Source organism: Chelmon rostratus, chromosome 6, assembly GCF_017976325.1.
Source record: "Chelmon rostratus isolate fCheRos1 chromosome 6, fCheRos1.pri, whole genome shotgun sequence".
Classification (NCBI taxonomy): Eukaryota; Metazoa; Chordata; class Actinopteri; order Chaetodontiformes; family Chaetodontidae; genus Chelmon; species Chelmon rostratus.
This window is the reverse complement of record NC_055663.1, coordinates 17,472,562-17,495,122: the sequence shown is the minus strand read 5'-3', so window position 1 is coordinate 17,495,122 and position 22,561 is coordinate 17,472,562. Positions and strand designations below refer to the sequence as shown.

At 39.9% G+C, this 22,561-nt stretch overlaps 3 protein-coding genes across 4 annotated transcripts; 2 read left to right on the top strand and 1 right to left on the bottom strand.

Annotated features, from left to right (window-relative positions):
• Window positions 1–4,937: 4,937 nt before the first annotated feature.
• Window positions 4,938–11,099, top strand: ints14 (integrator complex subunit 14). Of its 2 annotated transcripts, none has more exons than XM_041938203.1 (12): window positions 4,938–4,994; window positions 5,426–5,713; window positions 5,854–5,961; window positions 6,126–6,281; window positions 7,303–7,421; window positions 7,505–7,647; window positions 7,738–7,830; window positions 8,448–8,592; window positions 8,730–8,863; window positions 9,227–9,345; window positions 10,277–10,342; window positions 10,428–11,099. In XM_041938203.1, the coding sequence occupies exons 2-12, from the start codon at window positions 5,492–5,494 to the stop codon at window positions 10,659–10,661; spliced, it is 1,539 nt and encodes a 512-aa protein (XP_041794137.1). In that variant the 5' UTR covers window positions 4,938–4,994; window positions 5,426–5,491; the 3' UTR covers window positions 10,662–11,099. The 2 variants fall into 2 exon arrangements, with proteins under 2 accessions (XP_041794137.1, XP_041794138.1); XM_041938204.1 differs by having other exon boundaries at window positions 4,939–4,994; window positions 5,429–5,713.
• hacd3 (3-hydroxyacyl-CoA dehydratase 3) lies at window positions 9,780–15,975 on the bottom strand. The gene is made up of 11 exons (XM_041938207.1): window positions 14,661–15,975; window positions 14,068–14,110; window positions 13,907–13,980; window positions 13,641–13,802; window positions 13,387–13,432; window positions 13,135–13,245; window positions 12,923–13,050; window positions 12,659–12,771; window positions 11,923–12,029; window positions 11,705–11,836; window positions 9,780–11,604 (listed from the first exon to the last, which is right to left on the bottom strand). The coding sequence occupies exons 1-11, from the start codon at window positions 14,736–14,738 to the stop codon at window positions 11,528–11,530; spliced, it is 1,071 nt and encodes a 356-aa protein (XP_041794141.1). The 5' UTR covers window positions 14,739–15,975; the 3' UTR covers window positions 9,780–11,527.
• Window positions 14,984–21,629, top strand: ppcdc (phosphopantothenoylcysteine decarboxylase). The gene is made up of 5 exons (XM_041938208.1): window positions 14,984–15,191; window positions 16,509–16,604; window positions 17,064–17,192; window positions 17,305–17,473; window positions 21,002–21,629. Exons 1-5 carry the CDS (start codon window positions 15,048–15,050, stop codon window positions 21,118–21,120), a joined length of 657 nt encoding a protein of 218 aa, XP_041794142.1. The 5' UTR covers window positions 14,984–15,047; the 3' UTR covers window positions 21,121–21,629.
• Window positions 21,630–22,561: the final 932 nt, after the last annotated feature.

Here is a 22,561-nt window from a genome sequence, read left to right as displayed (position 1 = left end):
AAGGGTTATGTAGGACACAGGACAAGTCTTCACAATGGATCAGCATAATACCTGAAGTCTTCTAAGAGGATTATGTGCATTGTCTCACTCTCACTTTATCATGAGCCTATCATAGTAATATTCAATTTAACGCAAAATAAAAGTGTTGCTTTAGTTATATGTTATTATGTTGTATAACTATAGCATAAAATACTAATGAAACATCAGACTGACATTTGGAAATACTCTCTATAAGCTCACTTTAAACTCCAGTCTGAAATATATAATGTGCACAAGCCAACAGCACTGACGCATTGAGTTTTTGGGCTGACTTTTTCAGCACAGGAATGTGGAATTAAAAGTGTGTATCAAAGGAACTATCTATTCCAAAGTACACTGCTTTCACCTGGACGGAAGTAGCGTTGCACATATCAACACAAATTCATGCAAGGATTAGTTAAAGAGGAGAATACACTATTTTACCTTGCAGCTTGAGATGGTATATTTGGTGAAATCAATATGAAGCTTGGCCCTTATAGTTTGTATTTATTAAGATTTACAAAGACTTCAGAAACTTATCTACATATCTTCTCCTATATAAAGCCCCGAAAATGACAGAATGTAAACAGTTATCCAATAAGTAAAAAATATAACAAAATATATTAACAATAATATTGTTAGTTAAATCATTAAAATGGAGTGTAAAAAGAAATATAAAGCAAATACTTCACTTTGTGCTTTTAGCTACTTGTGCATGTTGTTGCATGGGTTTATGTACCTCTGCTTTTTGTCCTCTAGGTGGTGCTGTTAACTGATGGATCGTTCTTCTCCAGCTGAACTGTTAAACATGTCACACAGAACAAGGGCCACAGAGCACCTCTCAGCAGCCATCCATTGGATCATTATTATAATATAAAAATATATAGTGTTAATACTTTAAATACATTAAGCACTATATGTCAATAAAGTCAAAAACAAGATAAAATACAAATAGTAATCTAAACTGAAAAAATAAATGTGAATGCAAAGTTACAGTTAAATAAATCCTGAAACAAAATTTCCAAATTCAAAAAATGATTTAAAAGATAATAGAGATTTGGAAAATGTGGGTTAATGCAGATGAAAATGACCAAACAGAATTAGTGAGTTAAGTCAGTTGTATTTTCTAGTTGTTTTCATAATGTGACATTCTTCATAAATGTCTTCTTCATCTTTACAAATCTGTTGTTGGGGACATCTACAACTCTTGAAATATAAGAGCTGGTGAGATGCATCCTTAGGCACAGGATATGAGCATATATTGTTGAAAAAGAAATAAATGTTTAAAAATGAGACAAAGAGATATTATAAAATACATCTTTTGACATGTGAAAATAAACAAATATGACTCACTTAAACTCCTTACAGAGAATTACGACATTTCAATCAAGCTAAAATCACAGTCCTTGGGGGCAGGCAGTGTTGCAACAGTTTTATGAAGACAAGGGAGATTAACAGTCATACATCCAGACCCAGGAAGTTATCAGGGACACTGAGTCCTGATTGGACCAACTGAGTAACATCTAGCATTCCTATTGGCTAATAGTGTCTGTTGCAATGCATGTAGATAAGAGTTCAGATGCAGAGGAAGGTGTTACTGTAAACGTTGGATTTTGAATTGTTTTACTTCTGTGAATGTGTCCTGCAGATCGGATAACAGCCCACAAATTAAGAACTTCCTGACACATCCTCACCTGCAGGCACGTCCTCCTATGGAGCAGGCACTTTGGTGTGTTGATCATGCTGAGATAAAGCATAAAGCACAAAGACCAAAGAAGCTTAAAGAGGCCATTTGATAAGTTGTAACTCTGTGCACTAACTCTCACAGGTTTCAAAGATTGACTTCTGAGCTTTTTTCTAACCACCAAGACATGTTAGAAAGTACCGTCTTCTCCTCTGGCTGCTCCTTTTTATCCTTTGATGCTGCAGCTTGTTGTGCTGTAGCTCCTCAACGGATTAGTTTGCTCTTAGCTCTCATTCCCGAACGCCTTTGCCAGTTACATTTCACTGTTTTGACACGATTAGCACATAAACGCACAGTACAGTGAGTGCAGAGATGTCATGAGGGCTGAGTAATGCGGGTTCTGTTTCATTCATCATAGGCTTTCTGTGATGAGCATGACAGAATGAGACAAAATAACACATGAGTGAACACACAATACTGACATCTAAGTACCTGCATCTCTTTGGCATGATGGAACAGCGTTACTATGGTAATAGCTTGCATTTATGCTAACATGGTGAAAGCTTTTTCAATATTAAGCCACATTATAATGTGGGGATCACCAAGCCTCGTCTGGGGACTTCAACACAGAAGAAATCTGCAGGGTACTTGCCCTTCATATGTGGCTCTTCCCCAGGAGAAGCTGGAGCTGGTGTGGGTGTCTCCTGTGGAGGCTCAGGGGCCACAGATGATTGTGGAGATTCAGTGGTGGTGGGTGCTTTAAAATCTGGAGTTGTATCCAGATGTTGTAAGACATGCATCTCTGATTCATGTGTTGCAATGAGAGGTCCTCCAGCCCCCGAGTCTGTACTGTAGCCTCCTTCACACCCTCTGTTGAACCAAAATCCTCTCCAACCTGAGTCAGTGGCAAAGGATCATACAGTATGGTACTGATGGTCAGCTGGTAGAGGGTGAACAGGAAAACCCCAGAAAGGAAAAACAAGCTCAGCTGCTGGTGCTTCCGTTTTGCACAATTCATCTTCCCAGAGGTATTGGTTAAAAAAATATATAAAAAACTACATCCAGCTTTCTAATTAGCAGGCAAAAGGGGGGCACTTCATGTCACTTTGCTGGCACTTTGAAAGACCAAGCCTGTTGTAATATAACAGAAAATGTCAATATAGCAGCAGCGTATGTATATGCATATAGTGTGTGTGTGTGTGTGTGTGCGTGCGTGTGTGAACAAATGTTCGCCATAGACATCATACCTGGAGTCTAACCTAAGAGGATTATGTACTACAGGTGGTGCAGAATTATTAGGCAAGTTGTATTTTTGAAGATTGATTTTATTATTGAACAACAATTATGTTCTCAATCAACCCAAAAGACGCATAATATCAAAGCTGAATATTTCTGGAAGTTGGAGTGGGGCTTTTTTAGTTTGGGCTATCTTAGGAGGCTTAGTGTGTGTGCAGATAACTTTTACTGTGCAGAATTAATAGGCAACTTAATAAAAACCAAATATATACCCATCTCACTTATTTATTTTCACCAGGTAAACCAATATAACAACTGAGAATATACAAATAAACATTTCTGACATTCAAAAAACAAAACAAAATCAATTCAGTGACCAATATAGCCACCTTTCTTTACGAGGACACTGAAAAGCCTTCCATCCATAGATTCTGTCAATTTCTTGATCTGTTCATGATCAACATTGCACGCTGCTGCAACCACAGCCTCCCAGACACTGCTCAGAGAGGTGTACTGTTTTCCTTCCCTGTAAATCTCACGTTTTATGAGGGACCACAGGTTCTCTATGGGGTTCAGATCAGGTGAACAAGGGGGCCATATCATTAATTTTTCTTCTTTTAGACCTTTACTGGCCAGCCACACTGTGGTGTATTTGGATGCGTGTGATGGAGCATTGTCCTGCATGAAAATCATGGTCTTCTTGAAAGATGCCGACTTCTTCCTGTACCACTGCTTGAAGAAGGTGTCTTCCAGAAACTGGCAGTAGGACTGGGAGTTGAGTTTCACTCCATCGTCAACCCGAAAAGGTCCCACAAGCTCATCTTTAATGATACCAGCCCATACCAGTACCCCACCTCCACCTTGCTGGCGTCTGAGTCATAGTGGAGTTCTCTGCCCTTTACTGATCCAGCCACGGGCCCATTCATCTGGCCCATCAAGACTCACTCTCATTTCATCAGACCATAAAACCTTAGAAAAATCAGTCTTAAGATATTTCTTGGCCCAGTCTTGACGTTTTATCTTGTGTTTCTTGTTCAATGGTGGTCATTTTTCAGCAGTCCTTACCTTGGCCATGTCCCTGAGTATTGCACACCTTGTGCTTTTTGACACTCCAGTAACGTTGCAGCTCTGAAATATGGCAAAACTGGTGGCAAATGGCATCTTTGCAGCTTCACACTTGATTTTCCTCAATTCACGGGCAGTTATTTTGCGCCTTTTTCGTTCAACGCGCTTCTTGCGACCCTGTTGGCTATTTGCCATGAAACGCTTGATTGTTCTGTGATCGCGCCTCAAAAGCTTGCTAATTTCAAGACTGCTGCATCCCTCTGCAAGACATCTCACAATTTTAGACTTTTCAGAGTCCGTCAAATCTCTCTTCTGACCCATTTTGCCAAAGGAAAGGAAGTTTCCTAATAATTATACACACCTGATATAGGGTGTTGATGCCATTAGACCACACCCCTTCTCATCACACAGCTGCACATCACCTGATATACTTAGTTGGTAGTAGGCTTTCAACCCTATACAGCTTGGAGTAGGACAGCATGCATAAAAAGGATGGTGCTCAAAATACTCATCTGCCTAATAATTCTGCACACTGTGTATATGCAGTGTCTGTAATGTTCATTTTACAGCAACATGCTTACAACAGGCGACTCTTTCTTGATAGTTTCTCTGCAAAACGTCCACGACATTATTCAGATCCAGGGCTACATGTCACAAGCTAATTTTTTTCCACAAATTACTTTCACATGTTGAACTCTGTTTTCTTCTACTCCCGCCTAAGCACGGCAAAATATGCTCTGGAATAACTAAAGTCAGGATTAATACTTCCTAAATTAAAGCTTTAGCCTAAAATGTATGATGAACATAAAGCAATCAAATTAATGTTTAGATTGTTAGTTGTTAGATAGTTAATTTCCTGTTAATTTCTGTGCAATCCCCCCAGCAAGATCAGGTAGGAACTATGAATTCGTAAATACACTGTTGTCACCCGGACGGAAGTAATCGTGCACATTAGAACACAAACAGTGGATGGCGAGCGAAACGTTGAATGGCACGTATATATTTAGTGTTTAATTGATGAATTGCTCACTTTATATTTTAACCTTTTGGTAGCTACATTCTCACATTTGTTAAATAGTAACCAGAATGTTTCTTCTGTTGGGTCGTTTAACGTTACACTGCAGAATGCTAGCGTTAGTTAGCCGAACAACTAGCTAACACTCCTCTGCTGTGACATGTTCTGTCTTTCTTAGCTTTTAATAGTCATTGTTTGATCTACACTAAACGCACCGTGTTAATCTTAAAGGCAGTATCGCTGACATAAACAGTTATTGCATAATAAGCCATATGATTAATGAATGATCTTGTTAATGTGCCCTCCAGAGACAGGAAGAGACGCTAGTTAACGCTAAGTTAGCTAACTTCTTAGTTTTGCGCTGTTGTCTTCACACATACCCTCTTTTTTCTTTCTTTTTCCCTCAGTAGGAGCACATTGGAGGGTACTGTAAGTCCATTGTATTCCTCGGGAATCTACATTAGCAGTAAGCCATGCCTACCGTGGTCTTAATGGACGTGTCCCTGTCCATGACACGACCAGTGTCGCTGGATGGCAGCGAGGAGTTTCAGAGGAAGAATCTGGCCGTCCACGGACTAAATATGTTGTTTGAACACATGGCCTCAAACTACCGCCTGGAGTTCACTACACTAATGGCATTTTCTTCTCTCTGGGAGCTTTTGGTGCCTTTCACCAGGGATTACAATGCATTGCAGGTAAAGTGTGCATGATATGAGAAGCAAGTCTAAGCAATCAGAGCAAGTTTTCCTAACTACTTCAGTTTGACCTCAGAGAAAACGAGTATGACTTTAGAGAAGAGTTTGGGGTTGTCTAATTAATGTCTTTTTCTAAGCAGGAAGCTCTGAGCAACCTGGAAGACTATGACAAGACCTGTGTTGAATCAGCTCTTCAAGGAGTTAGTAATGTGGTACAGCAGGAGTGGGGCAGTGCCTGTCCCTGTCAGGTATGTTGAGTGCTTTATACAATATCATCACACCTCTGCATTTTTTATTAATCAGATAAAGCTGATGTGCAGTCAGATAATTTTTCTATTGTTATTTTAGCTATCTGTGCCCATTTGTGGTTGAGTAGGTTTATGTTTATGTACCTCCTTCCTTTGTCCTATAGGTGGTGCTGGTTACTGATGGATCTCTTGGTATTGGAAAGGGTTCCTTAAGGCACTCCTTGCAAACACTGAAGCAGCGTAGCGATGACAAGAAGTTCCCACTTCCTTTCCCTTTCCCAACCAAACTGTTCATCATGTGTGTAGCCAATGCAGAGGAGGTACTGAGTCACCCTTTTTTTGCTGACTGCTCAACAATTAATTTTCATTTACTTACTGCAAAATCATGGAGAGAACCTGATCAGATACCATGCGACCAGAAATAGCTGGGCATAAACAAGATCTAAGGTGCTGGCCTTTGCTGGGCCTGTATATCTTAGATATATGTTAAAGAAATCTTAAAATTATATTTTTTGAATTGCAATTTGATCGTTATTAGTACGTGCATTTCTCAGCCTAGAAATGCATAGGGATGAATATTCATAGCTTTGGCAATGAAATGTAAGTGACTGTGATAAAACACTGACTCCTAGAGACTTTTGTGTTTCCAGACCAACTGTTTTACTGTCGATTGTTTGTCAGCCAGGTCCTGCTGAGCAGTGGTGTGATGATGATGTAGGAAGAACTCCGCTGATACAAGCTTGAGTTAAAGAGAACTTTATTAACAACCAGTAACAGATCCGATGCTGGCCATCTGAGAAAGCTTCAGGGTCAGATCAGAAAACTGGCATGGTGTTTTGTCCTACTCCACCCATATCTTTCCTAACTCAAAAACCAGATCATGTTCTGGGAATTGTGCCACTGAGGAATGGTTTCCTTTGCAACAACCTATATCCACCTCCATAGGGGATTTACGTCCTAATAGCCCCTATATAAATAATATAAACATTACCACATCTCTCATCTCTTACTGATCCGATCCTGCGTGACCCTACATGACCGCACATACCACAACTAAGGATGGTCTACATTTTAGACGTCAGTTTATCTCTGATCATGCTTAATCTGTCATATATTTGATATTTGATTCATCTGAGCAAATACCTCACTGTTTTAACTTTACCTTGGGAGAAAATGTGCACGTTATTTTATCATCAGTTAGATCATGAACAGTTTTTTCTAGTGTGCCCAGGAAGTTATTTTGCATCTGTGTAAAACTTAAGCATATGGCAAGTTCGTGCTTGCAATAGATTTGGTAGCTGCAACAAATGCATCCTCCCTCCCTGTCATGTGTAACTGCAGTTGCAGATGACTGATGCCATGGACAACTTGGAGGAGCTGCTTCGTCTCAGTGGCGGTGATGGACAGATCTTCACTATGGAGGGGCCACTTTGCATGAAGAGTGTGCAGGCCATGTTTGGGTATGACTCTTGCTCCAGAGAGAAAAGTACTTTTCCATGTGTTATGTATTTACCAAGGAGCCATGGCTATTGTATGTCTTAAGGAAGCTGATTGATCACGCGTACTCGCCCTTCCATGCTGTCCTGCACTGTGGGAACCTGTCCTCAGACGTTCAGGTGTTCCCTCGACCTGAGCCTGTTGTGATGGATGAAGAAGTGGAGCCCATGCCCCGAGCAGTCAGTACAGGTACCCAGCTGGCTTCAAATTTCATGACTTAAGTAAAGTTTAAACTATTTTTTCCCTTAAGACATCTTCATTCTGTTATACATGTTTCAGATTTGGAAATTGTGGGCTTCATTGAAATTGCTGACATTTCCAGCCCTCCTGTTTTATCCAGACACTTAGTACTGCCTATTGCTGTAAATAAAGGTAAGTATTGAACATTTTCTTGTTGTGTTTTAAAGAAAAACTAAACATTCATAGACAAATAAGCTGCACAGCATGTTTAGGGCTCATAGAAAATATACAGATGTTCTTAAAAGGAGTGCATCGTTTTAAACTGATATTCACCTGCACTGTACTGCATGTCCCCAAACTTAAAAAGTTCACTTCAGTTTCAGGCACGTCATTTCGCAACAAGGACAGCTCAGATTGTGTTTCCAAGAATACAAATTAAAGAGAAAAATGAGAAGAAAATGCAAACAAACTGCAAATAATTGACCAATGCAATTAGAATAAATTGAAAACAATAAATAGGAAAAATAGAACGTTTTGACACCCAGCAACATCCCGAACACAGAAAAGTAAGAAAATATAGGCAGAGGGCAGGGTCACTGCAGATACACTGCCACCCACTTCTAGTAGGTGATAAGTGATGACTGAGGGTGATTATATTTGTATGAGTCTTGTGTTTTGTTTTATATTTATTTAGGAAAATCCCACTCAATCTGCCTTTAAAATACAAAAACCTAAATCAATGAGCACTCAGTATGCCACCTGTCAGATTATGGTATAATCCAATCTGTTTTATTTGTACTTGTTTTTAGAGGTGGATGAAGTTGGCACAGGAGCCACAGATGAGCTCGAGGAGGAGCCCTCTGCCAGTCAAATGGCAGGCAAAAGCCCCAATTTTTGTGTACTTTTACATGGCAGTCTTAAAGTTGAGGGCATGGTGGCACTGGTCCAGCTGGGGTGAGATTTATATTCAACATTTCTGAATTCTGTTATTAACAAAGTTGTGTGCATTTAGATATTAAGACACCTGCAGAGTACAATGAGTCAATGCACTTGCTGAAGAAATCACCTAAATCAAGCTTGCTTTTTCCCAGACCAGAGTGGTATGGCATGTTGTACTCCCAAGCAGACAGCAAGAAGAAATCAAACTTAATGATGTCTCTATTTGAGCCTGGTCCAGAGCCTCTGCCTTGGCTGGGCAAGATCTCACATTTGGGACCAATATCAGGTAGCCCCTCACCCCTTCACTGTGTCTGGTGTCTCTTGTCAAATAAGCACACAGCAAGTTTCCTCCATTTTTCCAACACACATCTATAGGATCTCTTTAGCACACTGTTCATTCAAGTCTTTGCTAGTTCCTTATTCCAGAGGGCATCATTTTATGAGTATGACATTTTTATGATGATATAAATCTGTTTTGCACTTTAATGTAACTTCTGACACACTAACCCATGTACAGGTAAACAAATCCCTGAAGAGCAAAGGCCTCTCTGTATGTGTACATAATCAAGCAGTTAATGATCAACAGTTTTTATTACAAAGTGAGACTGCTTTGACTTACTTGTGTTTCATGACCTTGCTGGTATTTCAGAGGCTGCTGAAAATCCCTATGGAGAGGATGACAGTAAGAGTCCTTTCCCTGTGCAGCCCCAGGTCAAACGAAGCTATGCCCAGAATGTCACTGTGTGGATTAAGGCCAGTGGACTGCAGGTACAGTAAAACGCCCTGCATAAAAGCACTGTTGTTTGTTGAAGAAATGGAGAAGTCATTTTTACAAGGTGCCTTCAGACTGTTTTCCCAAAGTGGGCATGCCATGATATGGCAAACTGAGGAGACTTTTTCCCCTTAATGCAATGCAGTATAGGGCCTTTCAAAATTAATAGGAATCAAAATTTCAATTCACATATTTCAAGTCACATATTTGCTCCCCCCTTCAAATCCAGTGAAGGGGGGACAAATAGTGGCTCTTTGCTGCAGGCTTTGTGAAGGTGAAGTGTGTGATTGGTCTCACTACTTGGTAAAACACAATCACACTCACTTAAGTGACTTCGCTCACCTTTACGAAGCCTGAAACCTGCTTGTTGCTCCTTGTGGCCTTATGATCTGCCTCTGCCAGTTGAGCGTGAAATGATTTGAACACAGAATTGCCACTTACTGTATTTATTATCATCATTATCAGTTACACTGACACTTTAAGAAATGAATACAAAAACATAGCTTTTTGTTGAACAAATTTGTTATTATAATTTCACAAAATGTTATTTCCTGACAGACATGAAGCTTGATATAAACTTAATTTTTGTCTTTTTAATAACACTAATATGGTTGAATTCAATACTGTAGATGAACAAATGTACATACTATAATAACCACCAATTGCACCCAACTCTACATCCTGATGATGTGAACCCTCACAAGTTTTAAACATGGAAATCTTTCTCATCTCATCCATCCATCCAATGTGACATGACTGCAGCATGAGCCTGACTGAGATATACAGTTAGAGCCTTTACCATGTGTTTATTTTAAAGAAGTTCTTCAATGATGATTATTCTTGAGTTTTAACACTGTGAGCTTCGACTCAAAATATTTGAGGGTTGTTTCTGGTCACCATTGACTTATTATTTATGTTGTTCTACAGACTGATGTGCAGAAGATCCTGAGGAATGCAAGGAAACTGCCAGATAAAACTCAAACTTTCTATAAGGTAAATTTATCTGAAAATGGCTCTGGGCTATAAATAATTATATTTTTTAAAATTCAAATTGCTATTTTGTATTTGAATCTGTCAGGAACTGAACCGTCTTAGGAAGGCTGCCTTGGCTTTCGGTTTCTGGGAGCTCCTGAAGGGAGTGGCCGATCTGCTGGAGAGAGAGTGCACCCTGCTGCCAGACTCGGCCCACCCGGATGCTGCTTTCCAGCTCTCCCACGCTGCAAAGCAACTTAAACTGGCGAGCACTGGTGACTCCCAGTATGCTGCTTTTGAGCACAACATCATTCCCATGCAGACTGACTTCTCAAGCTGAGCTATGTCTGAATGAGTAAAAATGGACTGAAATATAGCAGCCTCAGCCTGTGTGGACCAAGGTGGAGACAGGACCTGTGTGTTCCTAACGTTCTTTAAGGAACTTGTGAAAGGGGCTGCTTCAAGAACCAGTATGTGGAACCCAAATCAAGCAAATTGATAACTTACACTCCTTCTCTGACACTGCCTAAACATGGCAAAACGTACATGAGGTGTTTGTAAGGTGTTCATGTGTACATATTTTTTTACATGCTCCTTTGTAGAATCTTTTTCACAAATTGACCAGATTTAAGTTTTCTTTTTATTCATTGTCAAAAAACCCTTACATTTACAGGAGACCTAGGAAATTACTCTTATTGTTGGCATTTAAAATTCGGGTGACTGTCAAAATCATGAAATAGCATAACGAGGGATATAAATAAAAATTCTTCATAGCTGGTTACTGTGTTATTGAGCATAAGGGACACAAAATGCTCTGTGTTTTATCAGTTGCCAGCATAATTTTCCCTGAGGTTGGTGGGACAGTTTAGAAATCTGGAATGATAACAGATACAGTACTTGTTGAGAATGTTGCCGCTTTCTTCACTCATACACAAATTAGCAACCAAGATTTAAAGGAAAAAGAAACACATGATCAAACACATCAAGCTTTGTACAGAGTACAGCTTGTTCTACAATCTAATCTACAAAAAAAAAAAGACTGACGTCTGACGGGAAATTATTTTAGTGAGAGAAAAGGGCTGTGGGGGGAAAACCTTCATAACAAAAAGTAGAACTGATTACTGGCGTATTGTTTATAAGGATCATTTCAAAAGAAGAAATAAGGAGGCAGCAAAGGTGTTTGAGGAGTGCTGTTGGTGCAAGATCTCAATTTGCTTTCCTCTTCTTGGTACGGAAACGCCTCTTCCTCTGCTTGTAAAGATGACGGAAGTTGATAAAAAGTCCTGAAGGGGGGGCGGTGACCAAAGGTTAATGCTGGCATTAGGACATAACATTTGTTCAAAGATAAACTGTATTTGTTTAATATATTACCTGGACACTTACCCAGAAACATGAGAATGAGATAGACATGCAGGAAGTAAGAGAAGCTGATAGAGGTACCGACGGCTTTTGGCAAAGGAATGCTCAAGAGTTTGGTCTCGTCAAAGATGGGAATGGATTGAATCACAGCAACAGCTACATGGGGTTCGGGAGATGACATCCATTTTAATACTTGTGTATGAAGAATGGTTATTACTTGTGAGAGAAGTAAACAAGCTCACCCTCAGCAATAACACCTAATGGGTACAGTGGTATCCAGACGGTATATCGCAGCCATGTGAGAGCCTTCCACTCTGTGTTGAAACAGCCCAGCATGTAAAATGGATACCTGAAATTGGAGCATCACGTTAGTTTTAGGGAGGAAACAAAAGGCGTGTTGCTATTAATCAACTGACACAAGGTTTCATTGATAAAAGCCCATCCTCAGAACAATGAAGCCTAAATGACCTGCTGTTATGCTGCTTCTTGTAACACCGACTGCTGCACCAGTGTGCTAGTTGTGTCAACGCCTGATGCCACAGATGCCATACAGCCACAGTTATACCATCTGCTGATGATTCTCTGCATTGATTGTTTGGTCTATGAAGCATCATACAACAGTGTAAAGGAACTTGCCTTTACACTGTTGTATGATGCTTGATGTTATCAATTGGCTGACCGACTGTCTAAAAGCCAAATATTAATTCTATCATAACATATGGCCAAGAAGAGCAAGGAAAACTGGCTGAACTTGGGACCAATTAACTTTCAAAATACTAAATTTTCTGATCGAATTTCTAATTGTTGCTTTACTTAAAGACAAATGTGTTAATGAACAGAATCAATCAAAATCAAGAATCAGAACTGCATGTTTTTGGTGTGATTTGAAAAATACTGGCTGTATACACTGACTCTGACTTGAAAATTCCATTTACGTGACTGTTCTCCATTAACATGACAAAGCAGACGCATACTTACCTAAAAATCTCAATGGCACTCCACAGATAGAAAACAAAGAACACAACTGGCTTGTTGTGCATTTCCTCCAAACTACCAAAAATGATGAAGAGGATAAAATTCCTTCCAACCACCTTGCAGAAGAACAAAACCCACAAAAGCAATTTAATATTAAATTAGTCCGTAACATTTGAAATGTAAAGGCATCCCATCTGTTACACATAGTTTTTAAATTGTGGAAAGCAGGTGTTGGTGCACATCATGAAATTCAAACTCATATACTACCTGTATAAGAGTTGGAGCAACACCTGTCCGGACTACACCAAAAGCCGCGTTCAGGACCTCTACTGCTGCCAAGATCTGGCAGAAGAACATCACGTCCGAGATGGCGTGAAACGTGTCGTAAAGGGAATCTGAAGGGAGAGTCATGTTACAAGGTTTTACCAGGTTTTTGTGGAGAAACTGATCAATGAAGGAAAAATAAGAACTTTTCTCACCTTTGCCGAACATAAAGAGACGTACAGTCATGTTGAAAAAGATCCATGAAAAACCAAGAAACTGCACCAGGTTATATACAAACAAAAATCCAGTTTTCAGGCTGACAAACCCTGAAACATTTTATAGAAAAAGAAATCAATGAGGCAACTTATACAAACAACTTGCTTGAACAAAGAGACAAAACTCTACTGTGAAAAAAACCCTTTACAGTTTAAAGAAACAGGCATGCATCCAGATAGATTTGTACTCACCTTGCTCTTTATGCCTTGAAGCCTTTAGCCTGTTCCTTTTCTCCTCCTTTCCAAAGTAAAAAAAAAGCTATATAATATATGTTTGCTCGGTGCCTTTAGTATCCATAATACAATCTTAGTTCTGATGTTTGGATAATGGCATTATGCAGTATTAAGAGAGAGTATGCTGTTTAATACAGATGTTAAATACACAGGGCTGCACATGAAAACGCTCCACTGATAAAAAAACAAACAAAAAAAACCTTATCTCTCACCTTTTCCCGGATCTCCATCTCAGCGTCTGACTCGTCCAGCCAGCGGTCAAAGTCAGGTGCCAGGAAGACTGGTTTGCGCTCCTGCACCAGTCTTTCCCACCAGCCTCGCTGCTCCTTCCGCACTGTAATATTCACCTGCCGCTGTGTGGACTTGTGGCTCACCTGGACACACAGGTAAACTGAATGAGCACATCAGCAAAGCTAGTAGGTAAAAGTAGGAGAGAAAGAGTAGATATCTCGGACTGGATTTTAAACTAGATACACACCTCTGCCTTTACTGGCAAAATAAACTCCAAGCTGAACTCGTATTCATTTTGTCCTTTTGCACCATGGCCCTGGGCTACACACAAAATACCATCGATTATGTTACAAATCATGAACTTTTCCAAACTTTTTCATAGTCAAATGAACGTGAAATGGAGGTCACCTCTAAACCGAAGCACTTTTTCATGCACATGGACGTCAATATTCTGCAAAAAGAGAGAGAGAGGCATACATAGTGAGAATTCATGCATGATATTACTACCTGTGCACAACACCGCTGAACAAAGTGGCATCCGTGAGTGAGGCAACACGTGTATCTCAGCCCTCCTAACCTCACCTGTGGGGCTCCGCGCCAACGATTCAGGTAGGACCTGGGGTTGTAAACCCATGTGACTGACCGTACCACACACATCTTCTCAAAATTATGATACTTATCAGCGCATCATGAACGGGTTTGGTGGGATCAAACCTGAAATATAATGACGGACCTTAATAGAAGGGCTTTTTGATCACCAACTACCGCCTAAAATAATCTCTGTTTACCCCCAATATGCAAAGTGTACAGTTAGCTTTACCCAGCGGTGTGGCAGTTACAGGAACATCCACCCTTCATTTGCATTGTAGAAGATTTACCCTTAGATGCATAAAATAGTGCACCAGTCGGTCAAGTGCTACCATGAAGCAATTTCCTGATGTGAAGTGAGGCGTTTTGCGTTACCCCAGAGCGTCCCGTCCAGTTCTGTCCCATTGGCTCACCTGAGCGTCTGTCAGCTCCACTCGTAGGTAAATTTCTTCATGGCGTTGAGCCCAGTAAACCAGCGGCGTGAGTACCATCGTTCCGTTTCTTCTAGAGCTTTGTTTCAAGCAAATATCAGGAAGGGCGGACAATGAATGAAGCCACCTCGCTTCATGCTAGCTGTCCTGGAAGGCTAGAAAGAAATCCCCAGAATATTCTGCGAAAGCGCGCGCGCGCTCGCCATCTGTCAGCGTATCGACGTGCTCGTGCAGGAGACACAGCGTTGGTTGTGCTCTTCTCTGATTGGCTCGCGATGAATATTTACGGAAGTAGTTAGCTGAGTGGAAGCGGTGCGGTCACAGGACCGCCCCAGCTCCGTGCCGACCTCTTCTTGGTGATATACTAATATGCAGACAGATAGTGACGTTGCTTGTCTAAAGAATGATTTGTTGAAATCTTACGGGACATTTCGTGTTCTTGTTGGCGTGACGGGAAGTGTTGCAGCCTTGAAACTGCCTCTTTTGGTATCCGAGCTTCTTCAGCTCCCTGGGGTGAGCTGCTTCGTGACTATGAACTTTTATTTTATCTCAGCCTGCCTATAATCGCCCTTTCTTCTGCCCGCCTCTGTTAGTTACACGTTAAGTATATGACTATGCACCTCCACACACTGTTGCTTCTCTACCTGGCAGTGCGCACATGAACGCGTCGTAACCGCAAGGTGGAGATGTAGCTGTTAGCAGCTGTTAGGCAGCTGTATACAAAACAGCAACGCAACGGTATAATCTTGTTGTTATGGTCCTTTTATTCAGGTACGGTACTCTTATTTTACTTTCAGATACAGTCGTTTTCTTTTAAAGCCTCACAAAGTACAGGGGGATTAAACTAGCAAAACAGTGGTTCCAGTCTGCTCATCAGCAATGGCGAAAGCTGCATATTAATGAAAACCATAAACCGAATGTAAACGGGGAAGCTAAAAAGAGAAGTGAAACTTGTGTGAAATGTTCAGCGATGCATAAATTAAAGACGATGGCAAGACTGTATCTAACACGATTGAGAGAATTTTGCACTGTAACTGTCCTTAATATTAGGAAGGAACATTCAAAAGAGAGACAAGCTCAACCTGTGGTAATTACACAAAGCAACGAATGTATCTGACCATGATAAAGCAGTATCATGAAGTGAAGATTAAAATGTTAATAAACAAAAATACCAAACACTACTGGATACAGGAGATATGCTCCAGAGAAATGCAGAGGTCCTGACGAATCCAGTCAAACTTTCATGCCCAGTGTTGTCGTGCACATCTGAGGACACAGTTCTTTGAAAACTAAACTAACTAACTAACTAAAGCAGAGCTGCAATGATTAGTCCATTCATTGATTAAACGATCAAAAGAAAATTTTCATCTATTCTGATAATCAATTAATACTTTCAAGTTATTTTTTGAACAAAAATTTCAATCATTTGCTAGCTACACCTTCTCAGGTGTAAGGATTTGCTGCTTTTCTTTGTCATTTATGATAATGTAAAGTAGATTAAGAGGACTGTTGGTTGGCAATTTGACAATGTCACTTTGGGCTCTTGGAAATTGTGATGATCATTTTTTTACATTTTTTTTTTTTACATTTTACAAACTTAACAATCAGTTAATTGTGAAAATAATCATCAGATTAATTGATAATGAACATAATCGTTAGTTGCAGCCCTATACTAAAGTGTAAGACCTATAAAATGGTCTCTAGGATAAAGATAAATACTTGACGTTTGAGGTGTCTCTTCTTAGTCTTCCAGCTCTTCAGCACTATAGCAATACTAAAAAGTGATTTAAAAAATCCCTGTGGCTGTCACTGTCTTGTTTTCTCCTTTAGGTTGATGTAAGAGTGGTCACCACAGAGCATGGCAAGCATTTCTACAATCCTGCAGAGGTTTCAGTAAAAATCTACAGTGACAAGGATGAGTGGGAGGTAACAATGAACAAGTCAAATGTCCTAATATATTAACATTATTTACAGACGATCTGTAGCAGAGTTTCTCAAACTTGGTGCCCCTGATAAGATGACTGCATTGTGGAAGATTTCTAAAATTCATTTTTTGAATAATTGGTGTATTTGTGATAATAAGTGATGTGGGTATGCAATATATCATAGTTTTCCTACAGCTAATTTGAAGGTGCCTTTGTGCTCTTGAAATTAAGATAGAAAAGAATACAAAATCACATGAGCGAATTAATATGTGGCTTGAGTTGGCAAGTAGTTGCTTGGCAGCTTTCCAGTTGCTGAGGTTGTCAGAATTTTGAGACATAAAAACATGGTTATGAGCCAGAAAAGATTGAGAAACCCTGGTCAAAAGTATTACCCAGAAAGGAAGTGAGGACTTTATTACGTCTTACTAGTTTTGTGCATAACATCATGTCTCTGATCTAGCTGTGGACTCAGAGATCTGACCCTGTGCTACACATTGAGCTAAGGCGCTGGGCAGATCTCCTTGTTATTGCCCCTCTTGATGCCAACACTCTTGGAAAGATTGCTAATGGCATTTGTGACAATCTGCTGGTGAGAACATGACATTTTTATTGGTTTACTGCAAAATGTTAAGGCAAATAATGATTAATTACAAAATTTCTCTGACATAATTTCCAAGTTGATTAGTCTTTGTCATCGGCAGACATGTGTGGTAAGAGCATGGGACACCAGTCGCCCTCTCCTCTTCTGCCCTGCAATGAATACAGCTATGTGGCAGCATCCCATTACAGCCCAGCAGGTATCCAGGCTGACTGACTTCGGATATGTGGAAATTCCCTGCATTGCTAAGAAGCTCGTGTGTGGAGATGAAGGTGGGTTTTAATACCAGAACAAACAACAAGATATTAAGTATCTACCAATATTTATGTTATGTATATATGTATGTAATATTATGAAATCTCAGAATGCAGGGTGAAGTTGGTTTGACCAAAACAATGACAATTCAGTCGAAATATGTAAAGTAAAAATTGACCTGACCAATTGTAACATGAGGCACTACCATTCTATAGATTCTGACTGCATGATGGTCTTTTCAGCATTATTAAGTTTGCAGTTCAACTAATTATTTCCTTAAATACATATATATTGTCCTCAAGGATAGGAATTGTAAAAAAATGAGCTAAATACAAGACAGCAGATGCAGTAACATCCATAATACACTAGGTGAAATTCCTCCTCTTCCAGTCCTGCAGGGTGTCCTGCAGGGTGTGTCGTGTGTTGGGTGTGGTTACAGATATGATGGAATCCACACACGAGGCCACACACGTCTGACTACACCTGCAGTGATGCTGGGTGTTGTCAGCGGTAAACAGACTTCATACTTTCAACCAGAGAGGGTTAGTGAGAAATGGCTTTTCAGTCTGTTTTTAAGTTACTCCAATATAAAGAGAAATGCTAAAAGACAACTTGTGAATGCTCACCCTTCTTATTTAGAAACTTTTCAAGCCACCTTTCAAGGTGAGCCACCTACAGATGTGTGTATCACAAGATATATACTACCCTATTTCCATTACCCAGGATTAGTACAAGGCCTCTGCCTTCGCCTACCACTCAGCTGGCGGTGTACCAAATCCCCTCTTGTGGCTGGTGGGGCCACACAGTAGTGATCTCCACATTGTGATAGCCTTGGGCTGTCCCAGGTGCTACCTGCAAGCTCTCCTCCCAGGCCTGGCTACAGAAGCCAGATTTTTCTACCCTTGACAAAATCCTGATGTTGGGACAATATAAAGCGTCTTCCATTGCTCTCAGTATGGTCCCATGCTTGGAACCAATTCGCCTCAGGAGATACTGCCAGGCTCTATTGCCCTTCACAAAACAATGGTCACAGGGACACACAAGCCTAGCCAGATGGCTATTCAAGGAGGAAGAAGTAGAAAAGAACTTGGATTAGACCCTGTGGTCCTTTGCATTGAATGTTGCCAGTTGAGGTGGTTTTAGCCTACCAGACACATTCAACTATGAGGAGAACTTGGGTCAGACCCAGAACAGATTGGCAGGATTATATATCCCCTCTGATTTGGGTTAGGGTCAGGCTGAAGGATAACTGGGCTCCCTTTCTAGGCCTGCTGCCACCTAGGCATGGATGAGTAGCTGAAAATGGGTGTTATCATTTTTTAGAGACTAGACAGTGTAGAACAGCTGACCCCAGTGGGCTATACTTCAGAGAACTAAAGAAAAGGCTGAAACCTTATGGTAATCAGTTTGTGAGAAACCTGAGAGGAAACTTAAAGAATATAATTAGCAGAGCACCTTCCTTTATCCTGTTTTTGGTAAGGCTAAGGATGATTTGTATGTTTTCTCCTGGTATTAATTGTAAGGAGAGAGGTGGACAATTGAGATAGTGACTGTCGGATTCTTTGCAAGTTATAGTGTTGCTGAAGCAGCTAAACAACAAAATAGCTGGTGTCATTAAATGCCCCTGACTTTAATAGATTTGCCTTTGAGTTAGAACTTTGGTTGGAATGCAAAAAACAATTGGTTGTGAAGTTAAAGCTGTCTGCTTCTCAGCGTGCTGGCCAGTCTACGCTCTTATTGACCTTTGAGACTGGTTCCAGTATGGGTTCTGGGATGAAGAGATGTTGATAGAATGGCTCAATGTATTTCTGATCAGCCATTGGCTCCAAGATAGTCGGACTGGCAGATCATTTGTGCACTGTGGCCTCCTTACAAAGATGTGGCAAGTTGTCGTGGAAAGGTCTGTAATAAAGAGACTTTTAAAAATGCGGTTGTCTTTCTGATTTTCATTACAGCTGTTTGTATTCATGCAGGGCCAAAGCATTCAGAGCACTAAAGGGCAAATAATAAAGTTGCACTCTAACTTTTGTAGATAGAACCGACTTTCATCCCCTTCCAGGCAGGGACAAAACAAAGTGAAAGCAGTTATAACAGAGATCCTTTTAATTTTGTCTGCCTAACCATAACGAGCTCTCATAACAGGTCTTATCTGTCTAATTTACGTGTGTGAGAGCAAAGAGATAAGGCTTTCTCATAGAGAGGAGGATGCTTTTGAGTTTAAGGGTCTCTGCACACTGAAGGTCAAACTGACCTGCGAGCTGACTTGCACACAGAACAGGAGATGAGACACGGATCACACTTCAACATTGTATGTGTAGTTAATATATAAGAAGTAAACGTAATATATAAGCCCTAAATATGGACAGTCACCACACAAACACGTACCGTGTACGTGTGGTATGTGGTTGGTATTGTTCCTGAAGCATTGGGGGTGTTACCGTTTCATCCTCTTCACAACTTCCATTCATTCCACTAATTTACCCTGGTGAATGTTAAATTAAGAGCTGCATTATGTTCTGTGTTGCTATTTGGCATATGGCTTTGTCATACCTTTTAGCTTATTTGAATCCGTAGATGCCCTGATAGCAATGATATATCTGCCCAACCTTCTTAGCGAGCAAACTACTTAAATTTTAGTTTCTCAGTTATGGTGTGCATTTGATTAGAACATGCTGAAAACTCGAGACTAACTTTTGATTGTGTGTTTATACATACAATCCAGTAGTATCAGTAGGGGAGTATCAGCACTAAGAATTAGTTTTAACAGTTATCCCAGCTACTACTGCCATTTACTTAGATTTGTGTCTAACAAATTTAAATGAAGTTAGCCCAACGGGTAGTTTGGGGAATTTTTTTTCCTGACGACATCCATAAGAAGCAAAGGATTATTTTCATCAAAAACCCAGTGATTTACTGTAAATGCACACTTAAAATGATGCTGTAAAATACTGTAAATGTAACTTTTTCTCCACTTTTCTCTGTTAATCTGTCACAAACCTGAAACACTGTACCTAAGTACAAATTCAGGGTGCTTTATAATGCAACTCCACAATATCAGAGGCAAATATGGCACTTTTTACTCCACTACATTTGTCTGACAGCTTACATTTTCACATTCCAGTTTTTCATACTGGTGATTCTGGTATCTCTTTTACAGATACATGGTTTTCACATGACAGCGATGCCACAAACATATGATGACCTAGAATATGATGCATTGCTGTAGACTGAGCTACCCAATAGTATTTATCAGTTTTAAGGGCACCACTTTGTTATACTTCTCCACTGGAAGGGCACACTAGAGGGAACTTCACCTCTTTTTATTGCACATTTGGCCACCACAGAGGTGCACTTTATCATTACGTCTTATCTAACATGATGGATTGATAATGACAGGATTTTTTGAACATGGAGGCCATCAGTGGATGTAGATATGCAAACCTTGGAAGCGTACAAGAGAATATGTTTTTTAAAATGTGTTTGGAGTGTGTGCAAATGGGCAGAAGTGCGTATGTGTAACTCTGCGGTTCTTTACTTTGTTGCAGGTAAAGGGGCCATGGCAGAGGTATCGACTATTGTCAGTGTTGTTAAACAGTATCTTCAGGAACCAGATGAGTGCACATCACATCATATCGTAGACACCTCTGACACCAGAGACAAATAGAAAATAAACAGATGACTTGTCTTGAGTCCAAACCCTCAAGGCCCTTCACAGTCAAGATAAACACAGCTGCTTTCACCTGTTTTGTTTTAGAAGTCTTCTTGTTGGGATTGCATGGGTGTGAACACACCGTGAGTGAATGGCATCTCCCCGACTCCTCTGTTAGTTTTGTTGCACCTGTTAGGGCAGGGCAACCTGCACCTTTACCCTTCTTTTAGTACATGGACTTTGGTGGCCTCATGCATTTCCAAAGATAGCTCCACATGATAAAGTATGCAAGGTATTAATGTGTTTCATCGAAGTGCTTTATAAAGTAAGTTAACATAGCAAATGAATTGAAATATTCTATCTGCTTAAACAAAGGTGGAGGTTATTCCTGGGCTGTTAGCACTGACACACTTGCAAATTGCTGTTTTGTGGTTTACTACAGAATTGGACAAATACTGTTTACATCAAAGGTAAATGTGACTGGATTATAAACAGTTTGTAAATTAAAGTTTAGACCATGTTTGTGAATGTTTAATTGTCTTGATTTTCATTTTTCTTAATAGCAAAATGCCATGCAAATTATGAGACTAGGTTTTATCAGCAATAGTTGCACAGTTTTGGGAATTTCAAACACTCTGTTGTTTGTAGAGAAAACAAATACTCACTGTGCTTAAAGCAACAAAGGTGTTCTTCAGCAAACCGGTCATTACGCTATAAAAAGTCATCAACAACGTTCTTCCTGTTTGAGTCTGAAGAAGCTGTCATGGTTCCTGGAGGGGTTAATTATGTGATACAAAGCAGTGGAAACTCTTTTCCAAGAAGGTACTGTGACAGACTGGCCTTACTGCAGGACACATAACATAAACCTGTCAGCTGAAGTATGGATGCCCCAGACTCAGTAGTGTCTTATTTTAGTACATATGTACATATCACTGCAAAAATTGAGCCATCAAAAACAAGAAAAAACAGGGGAAATGATGCTTTAAAAAAGCTACATTATCTGCTAACAGAGCAGAAACTTGAAGATTTTTAAAACAAGTAAAAATATCTAGTCCCTTTAAAAGTAGTGCAGCCAGACTAAAAACAAGTCCGTTTGTCTGGATAAAAACAAATTCTGACTTCAATAAAGTGGTTTTGTGCTTGTCAGTGTCGATCAAAGTATAATTTTGGAACTTCTAGTTTCAAGCATTAAGTTACTTAAAACCAGTAATAAATCAAATTAAGAAGTTATAAGTTCTTATTAAGATACTTAAGGACATAAAAGCATGAAATGCTCTACCATAAAGACTGTCTGGAAAGAAGATCTATCTCATCAGACAAAGCATATTATTACCATAACTAAAGATATTTTATCTTACTTAGTTTAATATTTAGGAAAAATGTACTTCTAATATTATAGCTTAAATGGGTTAAAAAATATACTGAGGAGATGTGGATGTATTTTACAAAGAGCTTT